The sequence below is a fragment of the Motacilla alba genome, chromosome 2, assembly GCF_015832195.1.
Source record: "Motacilla alba alba isolate MOTALB_02 chromosome 2, Motacilla_alba_V1.0_pri, whole genome shotgun sequence".
NCBI lineage: Eukaryota > Metazoa > Chordata > Aves > Passeriformes > Motacillidae > Motacilla > Motacilla alba.
Window position 1 is genome coordinate 149,134,665 of NC_052017.1, and position 19,408 is coordinate 149,154,072.

At 42.6% G+C, this 19,408-nt stretch overlaps 1 protein-coding gene across 10 annotated transcripts in view; it reads right to left on the bottom strand.

The window, feature by feature from the left end:
• The window catches only part of TSNARE1 (t-SNARE domain containing 1), a 448,564-nt gene that overhangs the window by 294,899 nt on the left and 134,257 nt on the right, over nt 1-19,408 (bottom strand). For all 10 annotated transcript variants that reach the window (XM_038161056.1, XM_038160997.1, XM_038160980.1 and 7 more), the window contains one exon: nt 2,899-2,976. In XM_038161056.1, coding sequence (XP_038016984.1) covers nt 2,899-2,976 — 78 coding nt within the window. The remainder of the gene's footprint in view (nt 1-2,898; nt 2,977-19,408) is intronic.

Sequence of the window (19,408 nt, forward strand, 5' to 3'; positions counted from 1 at the left end):
TCAATAAAATTCAATGGTGCTTTAAAATCCTGGTACAAAGTTGACTCCTTGTTTCATTAAAAATAGTCATTCCCCAAAGACATAAAAGGTATTGCTGAGATTGGCCTCAACCGGGGATTTTTAGGATCTAAACAACAAAATCTTAACATGGTTAACTCCTGACAGCTTGCAACAGCCTGGCCAGGGAAGAGGTGAAGTCACAATTCCTGGTGCTCAAAAATAAACCAAGTCACTTCCCAAGGTTTAGTGGCCTTGGTGGCATTCAGTCAAAGCCTGGACTTGGAGATTTTGGATGTCTTTTCCAACCTTAATGATTGTATGACTCCAGAATTCTATGATCTTCAGCGCCCCAAAAGGGACATGAACATTTCAGGAGCACAGTTAGATCTCCAAACACAACGGGGAACCTGAAGAACCCCAGAGAGCTGCAGCAAGCCAGGAAAAGGAGGGAAAGAGGAGCTGTGATAGGATTTATGCAACTTGTAGGATGTTCAGCACACCATGCCCAGCACAAAAGGAGTAACCCCATCATCTAGTGAGCATCTGGAACGTAGCTGCCTGTTCCTTGCTCAGCCACAAACAAAATCACTGATTTATTTTCTGTGCTCAAAGTCAGAGCTTCCCAAGTTTCCTGAAGAGACTTTATGCTACAGAAAGAATCATGGGCATTCTTCCCCATTTTCTAACCCTAAAAAGTTCTTTACCTAAAGTGAATTAGTTCTGTCACATCTCAGAATTACACTCAGCAGCCTTCTCCTGAAAATCTCTAGCCACTTTTTGGGGGAAAGACTATAAAAAATAAACTGAATGAAACTGATTTTGTCAGACAAAAATAATATGGGTAGTGAAAGGAGCAACAACAGTAGAGTATCTTATGGGCATTTCTTCAACCTGAAAGCACTTTAAAAGGCATTATAGATTCATTGATTCATAGATTTTAAAAGCCAGAGAGAGCAATTCTGATTATCCAACCTGATTTCCACCCATAAAATTTTGTCCCATCACTCCCACATCAAGACGGGACTGCAGCTGGACTAAAGTATATCTTATAAAAATGACATTTGAATCTTGATTTAAAGGTTCCTGGCAAAGCCAAATCCTTCAAGCCCCCTTCATAAGCAGTTCTAATGGCTGGTGACCCTCATATAGAAGGATTGAATTTGTCTAGCTTTAACTCTTATCTCCTGATCTCCTCCTATGTGAGAACAATAGATTAACGAGCCCCTTGTTATCTATTTGATGTCTTTCTTCCTAGAGAGGTACTTACATGCCATGATTCAGTCCTCTTGGATGTCTCAAACAGAAATTTGGATGGCACAAATTTTAAAGTCTGATTTCCAGACATCGAGCAGTTTTGGCTTTTCTCTGCACCCTCTCTATTTTTGCAAAATAGTTTTAAGTGCAGGCATTGCCATTATCTGCTTCACAGAGCACTCACTTCAGGCAACTCTTAAGAGGAAATACATCACCACCATCTCAAGAGGAGAAAAAACAACAGTAGTTGTCAAACATGAATTGAAGGGGTTAAGGCAATTCTAACAAAGAATCAAAACAGAAATTGTCTTGTGGTATTTCAAAAGTGATGCGCCATTCACCTTTAGGTTTTCTCAGGATGAAACTCCACTGTAGAGGGAGTTGTGATTGAAGCACAGGGGCACATCAAGTCAGCCCTAATCTGGCCAGTTTGGACAGGAACAGCACACACAGACTCACGGGAAGGTGGCACAACTTCAGTCTGAGCCCTCAGTCTGGAAGCAGAAGTGCTACTACCACCCATCACTGGCATTGTCAAATTATAACTATTGGTGTTGGAGCAGCCAAAATTGGTGCTAATGCAGGTATTTCTGTGTGTCATGGTGTGGTTGTTCACCACCTGAAAGCCAAGTATCACAGCTGGGAGGTTCAAGCTCCCACTGTGGCCATAATCCCTTTTTTTACGTGGGATGTGTGTCACCAATTCAAGGGTCCACCAATCCCTTGTAGTTATAGAGAAATTGGTGCTTGAATTTTCCTGGCAGATGAAGCATACACAACTCATCAAAAGTAGAGACAACTGCATTTTAGAAGTTTTAGTTCTCATCCCTGCTGTGAGAAGGATCCCTTGCTACAACGACCAGGGCTCCACCCCTAGGACACACTAGGGAAGAATTACACAAATAAGAAGGCACTAAAATCCTTTCCCTACACTTAGGCCAGGTCTCTCTGTTACCCTAGACAGACACAGAAGCTGTCCAGATGATTCCAAAGCAATTTCAAGGTCTATTGTAAAATCAGCACTGATAATTTCAGATTTGGTATGTTTTAGAACTGGGGTACAACGGCATTACCTTCCACCCAGCAATTTTAGTTTATATCTGTCTGCAAGATAAATTCCTCCAGCCTAACCCAACAAAACTGATGAGCCAGAGCTTGCTTCAAAGAAGGGAGGACTCTGCATCACTAGGAGCTGGGGAGATACCTCTGCCCAACCTAGAGAGTGAAAAACAGCAGAATTTTGGTGTTTTTCTAAGGGAGATAGATGTTTTGAAAGCTCATGTGACAGGCTCTGAACACAGTAGTGCTGCAACATATTTGAAAACGAGCCTGGCTTGTTCCACCTTTCTGAGCTCTAGCTCTCTATTGTAACAGATGACACAATTAAAAATAGAAAAAAGGATGTGGTCTCAGCAAGGATTGGAATGTATCTGTGCCTGTTGGATGGAACATATGGTGGAATATTTTTACATCTTTTAAGGAGCTGTGTGTTGGACATGTGCTGCTGCTCGTGAGATGCAGCAGCAGAAAAGCTGCATTAATATTTGCTCCCTGACAAGAGGAGCTGCCAAGGGCAGTGGCCATGCACAGGAATCAACAGCAGGACAGCACAGAACACACCAGGAAACCTCTCGTTTTACGCACCATTGGAGTTAATTCGGAAGACATTGGCTGAAGTCTCCTGAAAAAGTTCCTGCAGCTCACTGGGATCTATCTGAGTGGCTGTGAAGAGAAAAGCAGGAGAAAAAAAAATGTTAATACTGGACACCACCAATCACTTTGAAAGGGGGATGTAGATTTCTGCTTGCTGCAGAAATTTAGCCCAGGTAGGGTGGTCTGATGCAGCTTTACACAGTGCCTGGTCACGGAACTTGCACTGGGCAGACAAATCCAGCACCACCAAGACAGTGAAGATGCTGCTGCAACACAGTGGATACAGCCCACATGGACTGAGATGGCATTTGCAGGGATTATCAACCCGAATACAAATAATTCCACCCCATGTACCAAGTGGGAGTATCAGAACCACGACTGAATGAGAAACCACAACGCCAAGTGATAGCCAGCCAGCACTTTTCAGAGCAGGAGGGCCCCATAGCAGGTCCTGCCTGTTGAAAAATCAGTGAGCAAAGGGCACTTGCTCTGTGTGGTCAAAGCTTTTGGAGCAGGAGGGAGGTGGGAGCTCAGTGGGATCTCCACACATTCCTCTCCCAACCCCCAAGGGAGGTTCCTCCTCTTCCTGTCCCTCCTAATAGCTCAAATGCAAGGGGCAATGAGTCAGTGCCAGGAATTTCTACTGCTGGTGTACAGAAAAACTCACAACTTCATTCCCAAGGTCCCCACTTGAGCCAAGGTACTCAAATCTACCCTAAAAGGAGAACACTGAAGTGAGGGTTTGGACATTTTGGGGTTTCAGGTTTGGTGGAAGTGGGGTGGGGTTTTTTTTTTTTTGGTTGGTTGGTTTTTTGGGTTTTGTTGTTTTGGGGGGTTGTTTTTGAGGGGTTTTGTTGCTGTTGTTTTGTTTGTTTACATTGGATATTTTGGTTGTATGTGTTTGATTTTTTTTTTTGTTTGGTTTGTTTTTTTAGCTTCAGTTCCCAACTTTAAAATCCCTGAAAATGTACCCAACTTCTCCACAGTTTCATCATCCCCAGAGAGGGAGTCATGTGATGGTGGACTGAGCTATACTAGAGAATCACAAAATATTTTGGGTTGGAAGAGACCTTCAAGATCATCCAATTCCAACCCCCTGCCATGGCCAGGGACACTTTCCAGTATCCCAGGCTGCTCCAAGCCCCATCCAACCTGGCCTTGGACACTTCCAGGGATGGGGCATCCACAGCTTTTCTGGAAAACCTGTGCCAGGGCCTCCCCACCCTCACAGGGAAGAATTTCTGTCTAATATCCAATCTAAATCTACCTTCCTTCTACTTAACACCATAAATTATGGCTGTATTAAGTCCATCTCACAGAGCAAGGATACATCACGTAAATAAGCTTTAACCAGGCATTGCAATTTTGATTGATCACAGTCACCAGAGAAACTCTCATTTGTAATAATGTCTTTGTCACCAGTTTTATGGCAGCAGCTTTCCAGAAGATTTTTTTTATTCTTCCTCCCGCCTGTGTCAGCTTTTGTGGGTTTCCCAGAAGCTGCTTTACCTGAAACTTTGGTCACATCCTGAAGCATCCCTGGCCTTGTCCACCCAACAGAGTCCAACAGCCCCAGTTATCACCCAGCAGCCCCTCTGAGGTGAAGCACCTCAGACTCAAACAGGAGCTGAGATTCATTTCTTCAAGTCAGCAGACTGGAATTCTGACCTACTCTGCATCCCTAAGCTGCTAAAGCACCACACACCCAACCTGGCAGAGCAGAAAGACAACGATGGAGCGAGGCAAAAATGAGGAAAATTGGGCAAAACAAGAAGCCTGCTGGATGCACTGCTCGGGTTAGGGCTGAGGATGCATCTCCCAGTGCTGGAGGAGCAGCTGCACATCCAGAGAGCAGAATTTCCACTGCTCCTCACACTCACTGAGATGGTTCAGCCCTGTAACAGCTGTAAATAAAGTCATGGATCAGCCTGTCAGGATGACACAAATCCAAGGTATTAAATGCTGTTTAATCCAAATGCACAGGGCCTCATTGCTAGAGATTTCTCCACTCTTCTCTTCCTGCAGTTTCTCCTAAATCAGCTGTCCCAGACACTCCTTTCCTTTGTTCTACAGAGGAGACTGCAGAAAAGCAGAAATTAGACTGGGGTCCCCTGTTCCCCAGGAATTTCACTTGTTACTAACAGAGTCCAGCTCTCATGAAATCACTGGCAAAAGAGCAGCACAGGAAAAGATTCTTATATCTTTACAGACTGTGATTACCCCCATTTTAGGAGTTTTTTCTTGGATTTTCAGGGTGCTAACATGTTTCAGAGAAAATCCGTCTGCACGTTTTGGGATAGAACTCATTTTGGATGGGTGGGTTGTTTTTGGGTTTTTTTTTGTTTTGTTTTTTAACTTATTTTTTTTATTCTTTCCTTAGAAACACTAAATTTGCCTCAACAGATTTTCACCCTGGCCCAGTGATCCTGAATCCACATGCACTGAGGTACTGAGCAAAGCCTCAGATGAATCATGAAGCAACCAAACCAAGGGTTGGGAGCTCCCTGAAGAGCTCAGTTGGAATCACCCAGCTGGGAACAGCACTGCCTTAAACCCCCAAATAAGCCAGACTGCAGACTCCAAGTGCGCTCCCACGTGGGGACACTCCTGCCCAGCCTCCAGCAGGTACCTCTGAGGAGTCATTTCAAATGCCAAAGTCACAGCAAGAGTCAAGATGAAATAGCCCAAATGCTGCAAAAGGCAGGAGAAGCATCAGTTTCACTGAGAAGGAAACACAGAGCAACACTGAGAGCCCAGAGTTGCTCCATGAAGTTAAAAACTCCCCAAAAAGTCAGGTGCTAATTTGGGAGGGTGAGATTTATTTCTGTTTATTAGTGGGAGACCACTTTTCTCACCCTGTGCCACAATTCCCTAGTGGGAAAGAGACAATGCATGTGGATCATACACTGACATAATGGAAATAATTTGGTTTTCTGGCCTCCACAGATTCATTGTAGTCAAAATTATACTGTGAGGTTATAAACACCTCCTCAAAGGCCTCTCAGTCCACACCTATCTAACAGCACCCACAATCACCCTCACACCTAAAAAAAATGCAAATTAAATTAAAAAAAAAAACCCTAACCAACCACGCAAATTAAACTTCTGTCCAAAATTTCCAAACAATTACTTTGAAAATGCAGTTCAAGGAGAATGCTTTTTATCTGAGAAAATTGCACTGTATCTGGCTTGCAGTTTCCTGCCCCTAGACTTTTTATTTCACGTCACAGCATGCTGCCAGTTCTGGCTTTTATTTTGTTTTTACTTTGCAAAAGAAAAGAAAATAGTAACAAGGAGGCTGTTTTAACTACTCCAATTTCAAGCTTCAACACATCAAGCTGAGATGTTGTAACTATTCATGGAGGATGCAGCAGTTCAAGCAGACAAGCAGAACAATTTAAAAACAGCAGAAGAAAGCAAAGCAAAACTGCCTCTGTACTACCAAGCCAAGGAAGAAAAACCAAGACTGAGAAATAAAGTGGATGTGAAGTATGATAAAAAATTAAACATCTTTGATTACATCAAGTGAATACTTAAATATTTTGATTCCTCAAGAAGGATTAGGAGGTTTCTGATATGCAATAAATGATGTTATGCATGAAATACATGCCCTGACTCTAACAGAGTTCAGGGCCACAGCTGGGAAAAAAATTATTCACACTGTGGGTCCTCAAGGCTGTGCAGGTTTTGCAGTGGATGTGTTACAGAATGCAAAGGGTTTACACATGCAAATGGTTTCTCCTTTACTTCCTTAACTGGACATTTCAAAAAAAACCATTTGTACTGTTTCTATTTATTTTCCCCATTTATTTTTCCAGGAGAATCCCCTTGGATCCCAGGACAATCCAATTCCTCTGCTATCAGTTCAACCTCTTCCTTGCCTAGCATATAGTGATTTCCTGCTATATTTATTGCTGTTATATTTCTTTTTATTCATAGGAATCATAAAATGTTTGGGGTTGGAAGGGACCATAAATATCATCTGGTCCTGCCATCATGGGCAGGGACATCTTCCACCAGACCAGGTCACTCAAACCCCCACCAACCAACTCCTAAAGCAGCAGCAAACAATGGCATTTCTGATATTTGCCTATTCAATTCTTCTTTTCTTTGCCTGAAAAGCCCCACGGGCACCCAGGTAGGTGCAACAGATGGGGAAAAAAAAAGAGTTTTTCAATACCTGCTCTGCCAAAGCAAAGTGTGCCACTGCACACTCTGCAGGGGGAGACCTCAGCTGTGAGTGGGACCTTGAGGAACTTTGTGACTTGGATGTGGAGTTTTATCCAGAAATTGCTTCCTCTGGGCAAAAATCTGTGAGGCTGCAGCAAGTTTAAATCCATCCATGCAACATCACCTCACACCCATCTGCTGTGCAGGGGTGGCCTCTGAGACCCCTGTGTTACCTGTCACACTCTGGATCAATGCAAAAAAGGAGAAAGAAGGGGAAAAAAAAAGAAAAGAAAAGAAAAAGGAAAGTAAATAATGGAATCACTTAGGTTGGAAAAAACCTTTGACTCCAACCATTAACTAAGCACTGCCAAATCCACCACTAAACTGTGTGCCTAGAGTGCCACATCTACACATCTTTGAAATATCTCCAGGGATGGTGACTCAGTCACTTCCCCTGACACCCTGCTCCCATGACTGATGACCCTTTCATTGAAGAAATTGTTCCTAATATCCAATACAAACCTCACCTGGTGAATCTTGAGGCCATTTCCTCTTTTTCTACCATTTCCTGCTTGGGAGAAGTGACAGACCCCAGCCTGGCTGCAATCTCCCTTCAGGGAATTGTAAGGAGTGGTTGAGAAGCTCAAAAATCCATGCAAGCCTTACATGTGTTTTTTGCAACCTATTTCAGAGAACGCTCAGAGTGCATCACTTTCCACGACTCAGAGCAATTATAATCTTTAATTCTGCACAATTCCCTCTACAGGACACAACTCTGGATGAGGACTGGCCAGTGGAGGAATGTGGTGTCTGTGCTTGGAGCAAAATAGAATCCAAGAACTCCTGGGCTGCTTCCCCCAGTCATGGCTCAGGAGGGAGAAAATAATTCTGCTGCACCTGGGCATCCGTGGGGCTCTCATGTGCTGGGACAATCAACAGCTCCAAGCAGCACCAACAGCAGCTTTGGCAGGAAAGGAGAAACCCCAGCAGGAATTTATTTCAGTTCCTCTTCAGGACAAGCCAAATACGATGCCTTACCAGGTTTATAAGGTCTTGTCTTGAGTGAGCTGGATAAAATTAATGTAAAAGGGAATTGCTGGAGGTCCAGGACAACACTCATGGCAAAGGAACCTACAGGAACATCCTTTCACTTAATGTTAATGAAAAAGCACCCATGTTTGCCACGTTAATCTTCCTTTCCTATTAATTATTTCACACTAATTTGGAGCTCCTAATGGCTTTTCTGCAGCCAGGTGAAGTCAATTCCCTCCCTGAACTCAATTTTGCAGCAAACTCAAAATAACCTAAAAGTTGCAGAGAAGAAGCAGAAGTAATTAAAGTAAAATGGTAAAATGGGGGAAAAGAGGAAAAACAGGAGAAGAATTTGATCTTTCTACTTACAATACCTAACATGGCTGTAGCAAAGCAATTCAGCACCTCAAATTGCCATGGATTTATCCCCAAAGCACCACCAAGAATTACATCTGTGGTCTGATAAAGAAAGTCACAGATTTCTGCAGCTCCTCTCCTTTGAAAGACTTATCTGAAGTTAGACCAATCTTTGCTGAAGAAATTCCCACAAACAGTTACTTGGTCTCCAAAGTCCTCTTTTGTGCCATGAAACACCTGCAAGGTGTAAAAAAAACCAGGCAGGAAGCAACCTGCTCACCCTGACTTCAAACCATCCACCCCAAATCCTCAATTTATCTCCAGCAGTGTGGATTCAGCCCCAGCACATCCAGCCCTTTCACAGCTGGGCTGAGTGGATGAGTCTCACCCATCCAGCCCCTTGTTCCTTCTCCAGGGCCACTCGAGCCATTGCAAAGCTCCAGTTCCCCTCTTCTCATACCATTATCCAAGAAAATAATTCCTCATTGAATACTGAGATCCACAATGAGAGCCACATGCCTCTGGCACTGGGAAATAAACTCCAGGGAGAGGAAGAGATTGATTTTTTGGCAGCTAGCCAGAGAGGAAAAGAGATTTGCTCTGGAGAACAAATGGTAAATTCATGTCTTTGCTTTAATTTTTACATAAGAGTTGGCATTAAAGTGAAAGGGTTGAAGAAGATGAAGGAGGACAAGGACAGGAGAGAGTAAAGATAAAGAAGCAGATTGTCATGTAAGGTAGAAAATGCAAAAAGCAAGAAGTGATGGGGACACAGAAACCTACACCAACCCCAGACAAGTCCTTTAGTCCCCAGTACTCATCAGCTTCCCAGGGTGTTCCTCCATGTGGATTTTCTGGTGTCTGATCCCATGTTCCACACAGCCCTTCCACTCCCAGAACACTGTTTTGGTCTTGCACTGCCTTCCACTTTCATATAAACCACAGGAACCTTGATTCTCCTCATCACCTCTGCTCTCCTGTTGACACAGGTCAAAAAAAGCTTCAACAAACACCAGGACAGAAAGGATTACCCAAGGACGTGTTTGAACAAAGTTCCTCTCCTCAAAACAGCAAGCTTAAAATAGAAAAGGAAATAGAAGAGAATGAAAGAATCGTGTACTGTGAAGTTGCTCCTGGCGTGCAAGCTTGGGAGATTTTTATTTCCTGCTGATGAAATTTGAGTGAAATAAGTGATAAAGGGAAATGTAAGCAAAAATCACACTCATCAGGCAACACGATTTTCATCAGCGTTGTAAAATGTGAGGCTGTTTCACATGGAAAAGCTCTGCTTTGCTACAGATTTGTCCAAAAGGCCTGGGTCTCCTCAGCACGGCCACAGCACAAAGAGGGGGCACCTTTGGAATTACAGGTGTAAAAATTGGGATGAAGTTGGTGTTTGCACCAATCCTCCCTCAAAGCCCTCCTCACACAGCAGGGTCAGTGTGTTCAAGAACTCAATTCCCTACGGGTTAACTCAAGGTCTCTGTTTGCATTAACACTTATAAAATCCTGTTCTTTTTTTTTTTTTCTTTTTTTTTTTTTTCTTCCTTACTTTTATAATCATCTTCCTGATTTGTCAAAGTTCTCTCAAATGTACAAAATACATTTTTTCCTGGTTTTAGAAATGAAGTTTATCGTGAAGGTAAAATTCTTCTCAGCTAGAAGAACACGCTTCATCCCACCCATCTAAAAGGGAGAGGTGTTAGGTAGTGAAGTACCTGCCTTCTCCTCCTCTCCCTAAGGAAAAACCAAGAATCAGAATTGGTTGAGTTGGAAGAGACCCACAAGGACCATTAAAGTCCAACTCCTGGCCCTGAACAGGACAATCCCAAAAATTACATCATATATCTGAGAGCATTGTCCAAAAGCTTCTTCACCTCAGACAGGCTTGGTGCTGTGACCACTGCCCTGTGGAGCTGTTCCAGTGCCCAACCACACTCTGGGTGAAGAAGCTTTTCCTAATATCCAAAAAATCTCCCCTGACACGATTTCAGACCATTCCCTCAGGTCCTGTCACTGGTCACCAGAGAGGAGAGATCATTGCCTGCCCCTCCATTTCAGCCTTCCCCTACACAAGGACATTGCTCCCACCTCACTTCCCCACCAGATAACACTCCCAGAAAAATTACAGAGAAAATGAAAGTAAAACCAACACATCTGCTTGCACTGAATAGATTTTTTTTTTCTTTAAAAGTCCTACCACAGCTACAGCAAGTTGGCCAGAGGAGACAGAGGTTTCATAATCTCTACGCCAAATTAAACTCAGGGCCTAAATTCAACGAGTGCATAAGACCAAGGAGGCAAAGCAGGCAGGGAGAATCATTTCAGGTTGGTAAGGTCCACACTTAGGGTCCCATGTTTGTCTTGGGCTCTCTGAAACAGTTTCAATACCTAAACCTTTTCCAAGCCTCTAAAGTTACACATAATGAACACATTCCCAGAGAAGTAAGTGCAGTGTCCCCAGAACAAATGCTCCTGGTAGAGCTTGTAAGTTTTAACTGGAGCTCAAAGCATGGGTCTTTCCAGGAAAAGCCTAGCAAATAAAATTAAAAAGAAGTCTTGAATACAGATACAATACACATTTCTGAGAGAAATAATAAATGCATTGCTTATCTCAAGGGAAGTCTAGGAAGCCAAGGAAAAAGGCTATTCAGGCAAAAGTTTCCCATGTCGTTAAGGCCTAGGGAAGTGGGACCAAAACTTGGCAGCTCGGCAAGTGCCTGTGCCCTTGGTGGCACAGCAGGCACTGCAAGGGACACTCCAGCCATGGAGCATTATCCCTTATGGAATTCAAGAAAGTAAAGGGTGAGCATTAATTAGCACTAAAATCAGCTTCAGAAATTAAAGAAAATACAGAATTTAGAAAGTCTGTCCTCTGAGAAAAAGGCTGCACACAATTCCTGCACTTCCATTTAAATCAGCCAAGAGATGATTTTTGTCCTAAGCCACTTGGAAGGAGCATTAAACCCAGGAGTGCTTTGCCATATTCCCATCCCCACCAGGAGGGAAACAGCCCCATGCTATTCCAAATACAGCACCAAGCCCTCAGCCACAAAAATACAAATCTCTGTGTACCCAAGAGCTGGTTCAAAGAGAAAAGGAAACATTAGGAAACATCAGAGATCCATGAGGCACCGGCACAAGTTGCCAGGAGAAGCTGTGGATGTGTCAGTCATGGAAGTGTTCAAGGAAAAGTTGGATGGGACCCTGAGCAACCTGTTCTAGTGGAAGCTGGGTTGGAACAAGATGATTTTGAAGGTCCCATCCAACCCAAACAATTCTAAGGTTCTATGATTAATTATCTTTACAGTGCAATCAAGATTCAATCAGATTTGCTTTGCATTATTTCTGGTTAAGATGTTTTTCTTCTCTTTGGTTTCCTTCTTTAGCAAATATGCTAATAACAAACTGCTGAAGAAGAAAGGAAAAGGCTCTCTAGTGAATAGCAGGTCACCTGGTGTGTGCAGGACAGCACAGACAGTGCCAGAGTCTCAGCTCAGGTAGGAGTGTGGCCAAGGAAATCTGCAACTGTGTTTAAATCATAGAAATCATAGAATGGTTTGGGTTGGAAGGGACCTTAAAGATCACCCAGTTCCAACCCCCTGCCATGGATGGAGAAATGTGTCAACAGCTCATTGTTCAGCTTTGCCAAACCTTTGGATCCATGTCCCTGAGGGTGCAACTCCAGCTTTCTCACAGCAGCAGGAGTCACAAACAGCCTCCCAAACCCACCCATGTGCCACTAAGGAAATAAAGAGAAATATCCAAACTGTCCACAAAGAGAGGCTGTTCCTAGAGCCAACCCTGAGACAAACACTCAGCCAGACCAGGCACTGACTCTTGGCCAAGTGGAGAGGCTTCTCCTCGGGCAGCATCACATGTTCCATGTGCCCAGAGTGAGCAATTAGCAGCCCTGCCCAAATTCCCTCCAGTTCCAGAGGTGGATTTTGCAAGTGAACGGCAAATCCATGACCAAAATCCTGGAAAATCAGCAAGTACAGTCTTGACAAGGTGCAGAGAACTCCCAGAGAGGATCAGAAACAGCACAAGAGAAAGCTGTTGGCACAAGGTGTCACTCAGAAGATGAGCTACACTCCGTTGTAAAAGCAGATGTAAAAAGATGAAGCAGACATGCTCCTTCCAACTCATGATGGGAAGGAAAACACCCAACAAAACTCAAACAAAAGTTCCAACCAACCAACAAACTTTGCTACATTACTACCCTAACAGTTTATTTCAATTTATTATTAACAAGTTCCCTGCTTTTGAAAGATAACTAGAAATAGATCACATTTTTTTCCCAGCAGCAAGTGACAGTTTGTGCTTCTCACTCCTTTCTTCCCAAGCTTGTTAAAGATGTTATAGAGCAACATCAACCTTCAGTACAAAACCTGATATTCTCTACATCTGTTAATGCTGCCAGAGAAATCTGTTCTCATCCTATGCTCCTGTTTAGGCAGCAGGAAAAAAAAACTAAAAGGAAAACAACAACAACAACAACAACAACAAAAAAACAACCAAAAAACAAAACAAAACAAAACAAAACAAAACAACAACAACAAAAAAAAAAACCCAAAAAACCCAAAGCAGCACGGAAAAAAGACCCAAACAAACACACTGACTTCTAATTTCTAAGAAAAACAGCAGCTCTTGTTGATTTAGTAGAAGGAAATGTCAAAGACTCACACGGCTGTTACTAAAATAAAGAGCCCATCACTTCATGGGGGCAACAAAATGGCCAGAAGTGATTTGAAGGTCAGGCGAGGTTGGCAGCCCATGGGAAAGGAGCTGGTGGGATCCTCAGCCCTGTTCCATCAGCTCAGACCTCTGCAAAATGAACAAAATAATTCAGAGAACTCCCACTTTCACCACGGGAATCCACACAGGCTGCAGTGCTCTTCTCCAGACGGGACAATTAGGGTAAAAGTTCATTTTCTGTGATGGTTAAATGCAAAATAGACTTTGGATTTTAAGCAAAATTTTATGACGAATAAATGCAGAGCAGAGCTGGGTAGTGAATTTAGAAGCTGCTAATTTTGGCGGTGTGGAAACTTTGGTTTTGGTTGGACAGTTTCACAATTAAGAGCTTTTCTCTATTTTTAAGCAACGGGGAGACAAACTTTAAAAGGTTTTGCATAATTCTGATGTGTCACCAAGATGCAGTTAAGTTCCTTTTAAATGAAAAAAAATCACTTTGTTTTTGGGGTTTTTTTGTTTTGTTTTTTTTTTTTTTTTGTAATTTTTGCTGGTAGTAGATTAGGATAGAGTTAAAAGGACAATTCATTTTTGATTGAAATAAATCAATGTACTGGAAAATACCAATTAATTTTTGAAATACCCCTATCAAATCCTATTGCTTCTTGCTTTCCAAGATGGAAAGTCTAATCATGTTGCCTCCTTCATGCTCCAAAGCAGTGGCAAAAGCAAGCATTAAGGCAGTGTCTGCCTATATTTTTTTAAAAGAATACCTAAGTCATAAAAAACCAAAAAAGGCAATTTAAGGTGTTTGACAGTTTGTTTCTTTTTTTAATATTGATACTGTATGAGGATATAAATAAAACCTGAGTGAAAGCAAGTTTTGTTTGTACTACCACATTCCTGGGATAGTCTGCAGTCCTGTGTTAATACAAATACAAACAACAGCACCAACATGATGAGAAAATGTAAAGGAATTGACTGGAAAAGCAAAGTGGAAATGATTAATCTTACACTTACTGCCCGAGCTGTTGGGAGTGTAACGTGAAAACAGCCAGCAAAAAAAGATGAAGAATCCAAATATTTTTGAAATGTCGTTATTTAAAAATTTATTGGTGATATAAATCACAAAATACTGTTTTTATTTTTAAACTGGCACTTAATCAGCCTCTCTTCTGGTCTTATTAATGAACTCAGCACTAATTGCCTTAGAAAATATCTTTTTAAAGATTCAGGCTATTAATGACAAGATGGAGATGATTTTTTTTTTCCCCTGATTAAGTCCACGTGATGCAAATGAGTGGTAGCAGAAAAAAAAACCAGCCCTCTGAACAAAAGAAATAAACTCTATAAAATATTACCTTGCCATGACTTTCTAGATGAACAAACACATGCCATTGAGATGGAACACTGTGAATGCCCCATCCCTTCAAGTGTCCAAGGCCAGTTTGGATGGGGCTTGGAGCAGCCTGGGATAGAGGAAGGCGTCCCTGTCCATGGCAGGGGTTGAAACTGGATGATTTAAGTTCCTTTCCAACCCAAAACATTCCATGATCCAGGTAAATGGCTATTTGTACACTCCTTGTAAATGTGATGCTGGACCCTCAAGTTTGTTCCAGAGTCAACACTTGTTGCAGCACAAGGCTGTAGAATTTCAGCTGTAGAAAATGCCTTTTCTTCCCATTTTCTTCCTCTTCATAACTTTCTTCATAACTCAAAATTCAGGCCATTTCAAGGACACAGAAGACAGATTGCTCCCACAGTAAGTAAAACCAAAAATCTCAGAGAGACCTTGCAGAGTCATTGGGACCTGCATGAAGAGTTTTCAGAAACTAAAAGCCCTGGAGAGATGAAGTGAGATCTGGGATGACAGGACAGCAGAAATTACTGAAACAGAGACAAAGTGGATGCAATGGAAAATAGCAATGGAGCAATGCAACAGCTGGCCTCCATCTATGGGAAAAACAGGTTTGTGCAAGGGTAATGTTGTAAATGCTGGAGCAGATTTCCCAACTCAGAGTAAAAGTTCCAACTGATGCACCCTCCTCTTCTGGAGAGCTTCAACTCTCCATCAAAGGAAAAAAAAAAAGGAGCAATGTAATTTATTAGACATTCTAAAAAGAAATTAAAAATGTTAATATACCCCTTGCTATTTATTGGGAATCTTTATCATGTTTAAATAAGAAAACTATACTGCTAATTTATGCATCATACTTTATATACCTTCTCAGCATTACTGAATGGAGGAAGGAAAATTACTTTTGTTTGCTTAAGATTAACTATAATAGAAACCATCTGGCTCCAAGGATCAGCTCTTTTGGAAGAAATCATAAAACCTATACAGGGTTTTATAATCCATATGTACCAGACCCCATATGTCATTCAGGAAGATGAAGTGCCATCTGCTAGAGCTTCTGGGAGTCTCCTGGGCTTGTTTCTGTGGGACATTTTATGTGGATCTGGTCACCCACAGCTTATGGAATCTGCAGCTGGTCAGCAGAGGTTGCAGCAATGGCCATAAAATGTCCTGTTTCTTGTTACACAGCTACTGCTGTGGTTATTCCCTGGAAAGGAAGGACTGGCACAGGAAGCACCAGCTCAGCTGCCTCTCCCTGGGATTCACATGGACCAAATCTTGATTTCTCAGACCCTGAGCAAGCTTCTGGCGAGCCCTTTTATTGTTCCTCACAATGAAATGGTCAGTGTGGGGAAACATTACAGGATTAGTCATTTATTTTTTGTACACATTCACTCAGGAACAGACTGTCCCCATCTACCAAGGGAGGAGTAGAGGATAACATCCTCTTACTGCCATGTACTACATAGAAAAAAATTACTTTGCTGTTCCACAGACGATTTCAGGTATAAACATTGAGTTGTAGAATGATTTGGGTTGGAGAGGATGATAAAGATCATCTTCTTCCAACCCCTCACCATGGGCAGGGACACCTTCTACTATCCCAGGTTGCTCCAAGTCCCGGTCTTGGAAATTTCCAGGAATGGGACAGCCACAGCTGCTCTGGGCAACCTGTGCCAGTGCCTCAGCGTCCTCACAGCAAAGAATTTCTTACTCATATCTAATCTAAAGCCATTCTCCCTTGTGCTCTTCACATCCTTATAAAAAGTAATCTCACAGACCTGTTACTGTAGAAGGAAACCTCTAACCCAGCACAGCAACACAGCCCTGAAAGGACAGAGCTAAGGAATAAAACTCAAGTAAAAGAGAAGTTCATTATGCAAAGCTACAGAAGAAATGGAGTTTCTCCTTGTATGATGTGATTTGGACAATGAGCTTTATGCCCACATTTGCTCACAAAAGAAAAGGACTGTACGGGCGTTAGCATTAATTTGACATTATTATAGTGCCCCCTGCACCTTTGTAGAGCAAAAATATCCCTCCCTCATGGGTAAAGCAGCAGCATTTACACTGCACTCAGCCCCATGTTCAGGAGGACTGATCCATCCTCAGGGTCAACTTGCCTTCAGCTGCAAGACAATAGTGGTTTTTTTGCTGTTTAATTCAGCAGAACTTTGCTCTGTTTCTCATTCTCAGCAGGGGTCATTAAATATCTGCAGACCAGATTTTGCTCTCCATCTTAATTGAAAAGACTCTATTATGTACTTGAATGTAGACTTTCTCCCTTTCTTTCAAAATAAAACTGAGACGTGGCTTGAAGTATTTCCCTAAAAAAAAAAAAAATTCCACAGCACTGTGATACTGGTGAGTATGAGAAAGTGGAAGTGACAGGAAACTGATGAAGAAAAGGCTGAGTTAAATTTTTTAGACAACTGGTTTATTAGCTGAAGCATTCTGGTTTAGATCAACAGATACAAATGCCAAACCCAGTAAGCTGGTTTCAGCTGAAAGTTTCTTTTTCCTTCCTCCCTTTACCATAATTGAAGCAGCACCTTACAAGCTTTCAAAGGGAAATTTTTTGACATTTTGAACTGAAATACTGTGTTCTCAAAATTTGTCCATATTAAAAAAAAATAGCGAGAAAATTAGAAAAAAAAATAGGGTTTTCCCCAAATACTTCAGTTAATGCAACTCTCCTTTCTGGATTTTTTTTTTTCATTCACAGATAAGTTCTAAACATAATTGGCAGCCATAAGGAGGAAAAGCTTAAAAAGTAAATAAAAATCATGTGCATCACCTCCCCTGAGTACCAGCACCACTGCTCATGCAGAGAAAACTGCATAAATGCATGTACAAGACATAGCAAAGAGGTGAAACCAAAATACATCTGAAAGGTTTTGGCTCCAAGAGCAAAGCTTGAGCAGATATGCACCTCCACAGGAGGTAATCCTTTGGTCCCTTTGGAAGATGTCAAGGAATCCCAAGGCAAATAATAATTTAAGGGTCAGGGAGGTAATTCTTTTAAAGAATCCAAGAAATGCCATTTTGAACTATTTCATGTCTCTTTTTTTCCTGTAGCCTCTCTTCAAACATTCTTGCCAAGTGCTACAGGAATTTTCTGACACTTATTCCATGACAAATCACAGAATCACAAAAGCCACAGAATCACAGAATGGTTTGGGCTGGAAGGGACCTTAAAACTCATCCAGTTCCAAGTCCATGCCATGGACAGAGACACCTTCCACCAGACCAGGTTGCTCCAAGTCTCATCCAACCTGGCCTTGGACACTTCCAGGGATGGAAGCCACGACTTCTCTGAGCATGTTGCTGCAGCTGAGGTCAAGGAAAACCCTTCTCCACACCGATTCCCTATCAAATTCCTGTAAAAGGGTTAACACCTGATTTCCAGCACACCTACACCCATACCCTTCTGTGCACCCCTCTATAAATAATAAATGTGAACATGTGAGCAGGGTGTTGCCAGCAATGGCTCTCTGGATTTTTGTCGGCATTGGGATTGCAATAAGAAAATATCATGTTCCAGCAGAAGGAACAGGACTGCTGCCAAATCCCTGCCCCACCACCTTCCCTTGTGCTGGTTTTGCATCCCACCAGCATTAAATGGTGGGGATAAAAGGTGGGGTCAGCCTCTGGCTGGGACAGGGGACTCTTTCAGCCATGAACCAATAGTGGCCACCTAATGGGGAGCTGTCTTGGATGTGAGTCTGGGGATATCCCATCCCTGGAAGTTGTGGGTTTCCATCTCTAGAAGTGTTCACAGACAGCTGCATGAGGCTCTGAGCAACCTGGTCTAGTGGAAGGAGTCCCTGTCAAAGGCAGGGGACTGTAATCAGATGATCTTTAAAGTCCCTTCCAATCCAACCTATTCTGTTTGTCATTTTACCTTTTTTGCCTCCTTTTCCTTTTCTTCATTCCCTCAGCCTCTCACTTGCTTTTCCCACCCACCACTTTTGAAGTCAGCAGCAGCTGCTGCCATGCACAGCTCACGAAGCTCAGGGAGACTGAGATATGTCACATTTCTCCCTGGGAAAAATTCCTTCCTTGCTGCTTCTTAGGAAGAGAAGGTTGAAACTAAGGGGTGCCCAAAACTGCCTCCATCTCTGCTGCCAGGATGGGGCATCCCCAGGGCCTGTGCTCATCTACAGCAAACTTCAGCCCATCCATCCTGGTCCTGCTTGAGCAGAGATCTTGGACTTTATGAACTCCAGAGGTTCTCCCCAACATTCCATCATTCTACAGCTCCTCAACAGATCATTTCTTTTTTTCCTTAAAATAAACAGTGATGAAGATCCAAGAAGCAGGAGTGCTATGATTTTCTAGTCAAAGGTTGGATTTGATGATCTTAAAGGTCTTTCCCAGCCTTGATGATTCTGTGATTCTTTTGTGGTCATATCCTGCCTTTCTTCTTTGTAAGTCCCTGTTCAGAGGGGACTGGCACTGGGCAGCAAAACAATCTGCAGGAAATGTGCTGCACTGCTGCTGAAACAGGTAAAATGGTGCTTTTCAGAGGCAATTATTGATCCTTAAGTGGTCAGAAATTGCCTCCCACAGGTTTCCCATCATATTGCAGCTCCCAGGTGTTATTCCCTGCGCCACCCCACGGGGCGACCACAAGAAAGATCATGTAGACCAGCTGGGACACATAGATCTGCTGGGGAAGGAGATGCTTTGCAGGTCAAATTCTCACTGCTGATCTGCACAGGATGAATGAACTAAAGGAGAGCACTGAGAAAACCACACTGTGTATGTAAAAGTCATGGTAACCAATTCCTCCTGAAAACAGAAAATATCTCCCACTGGACACAAAGAAAAAACATCTTGAAGCTCTTGAAGGCTTGTCAAGAAGTGGGGGATCACCCCCTAACACCC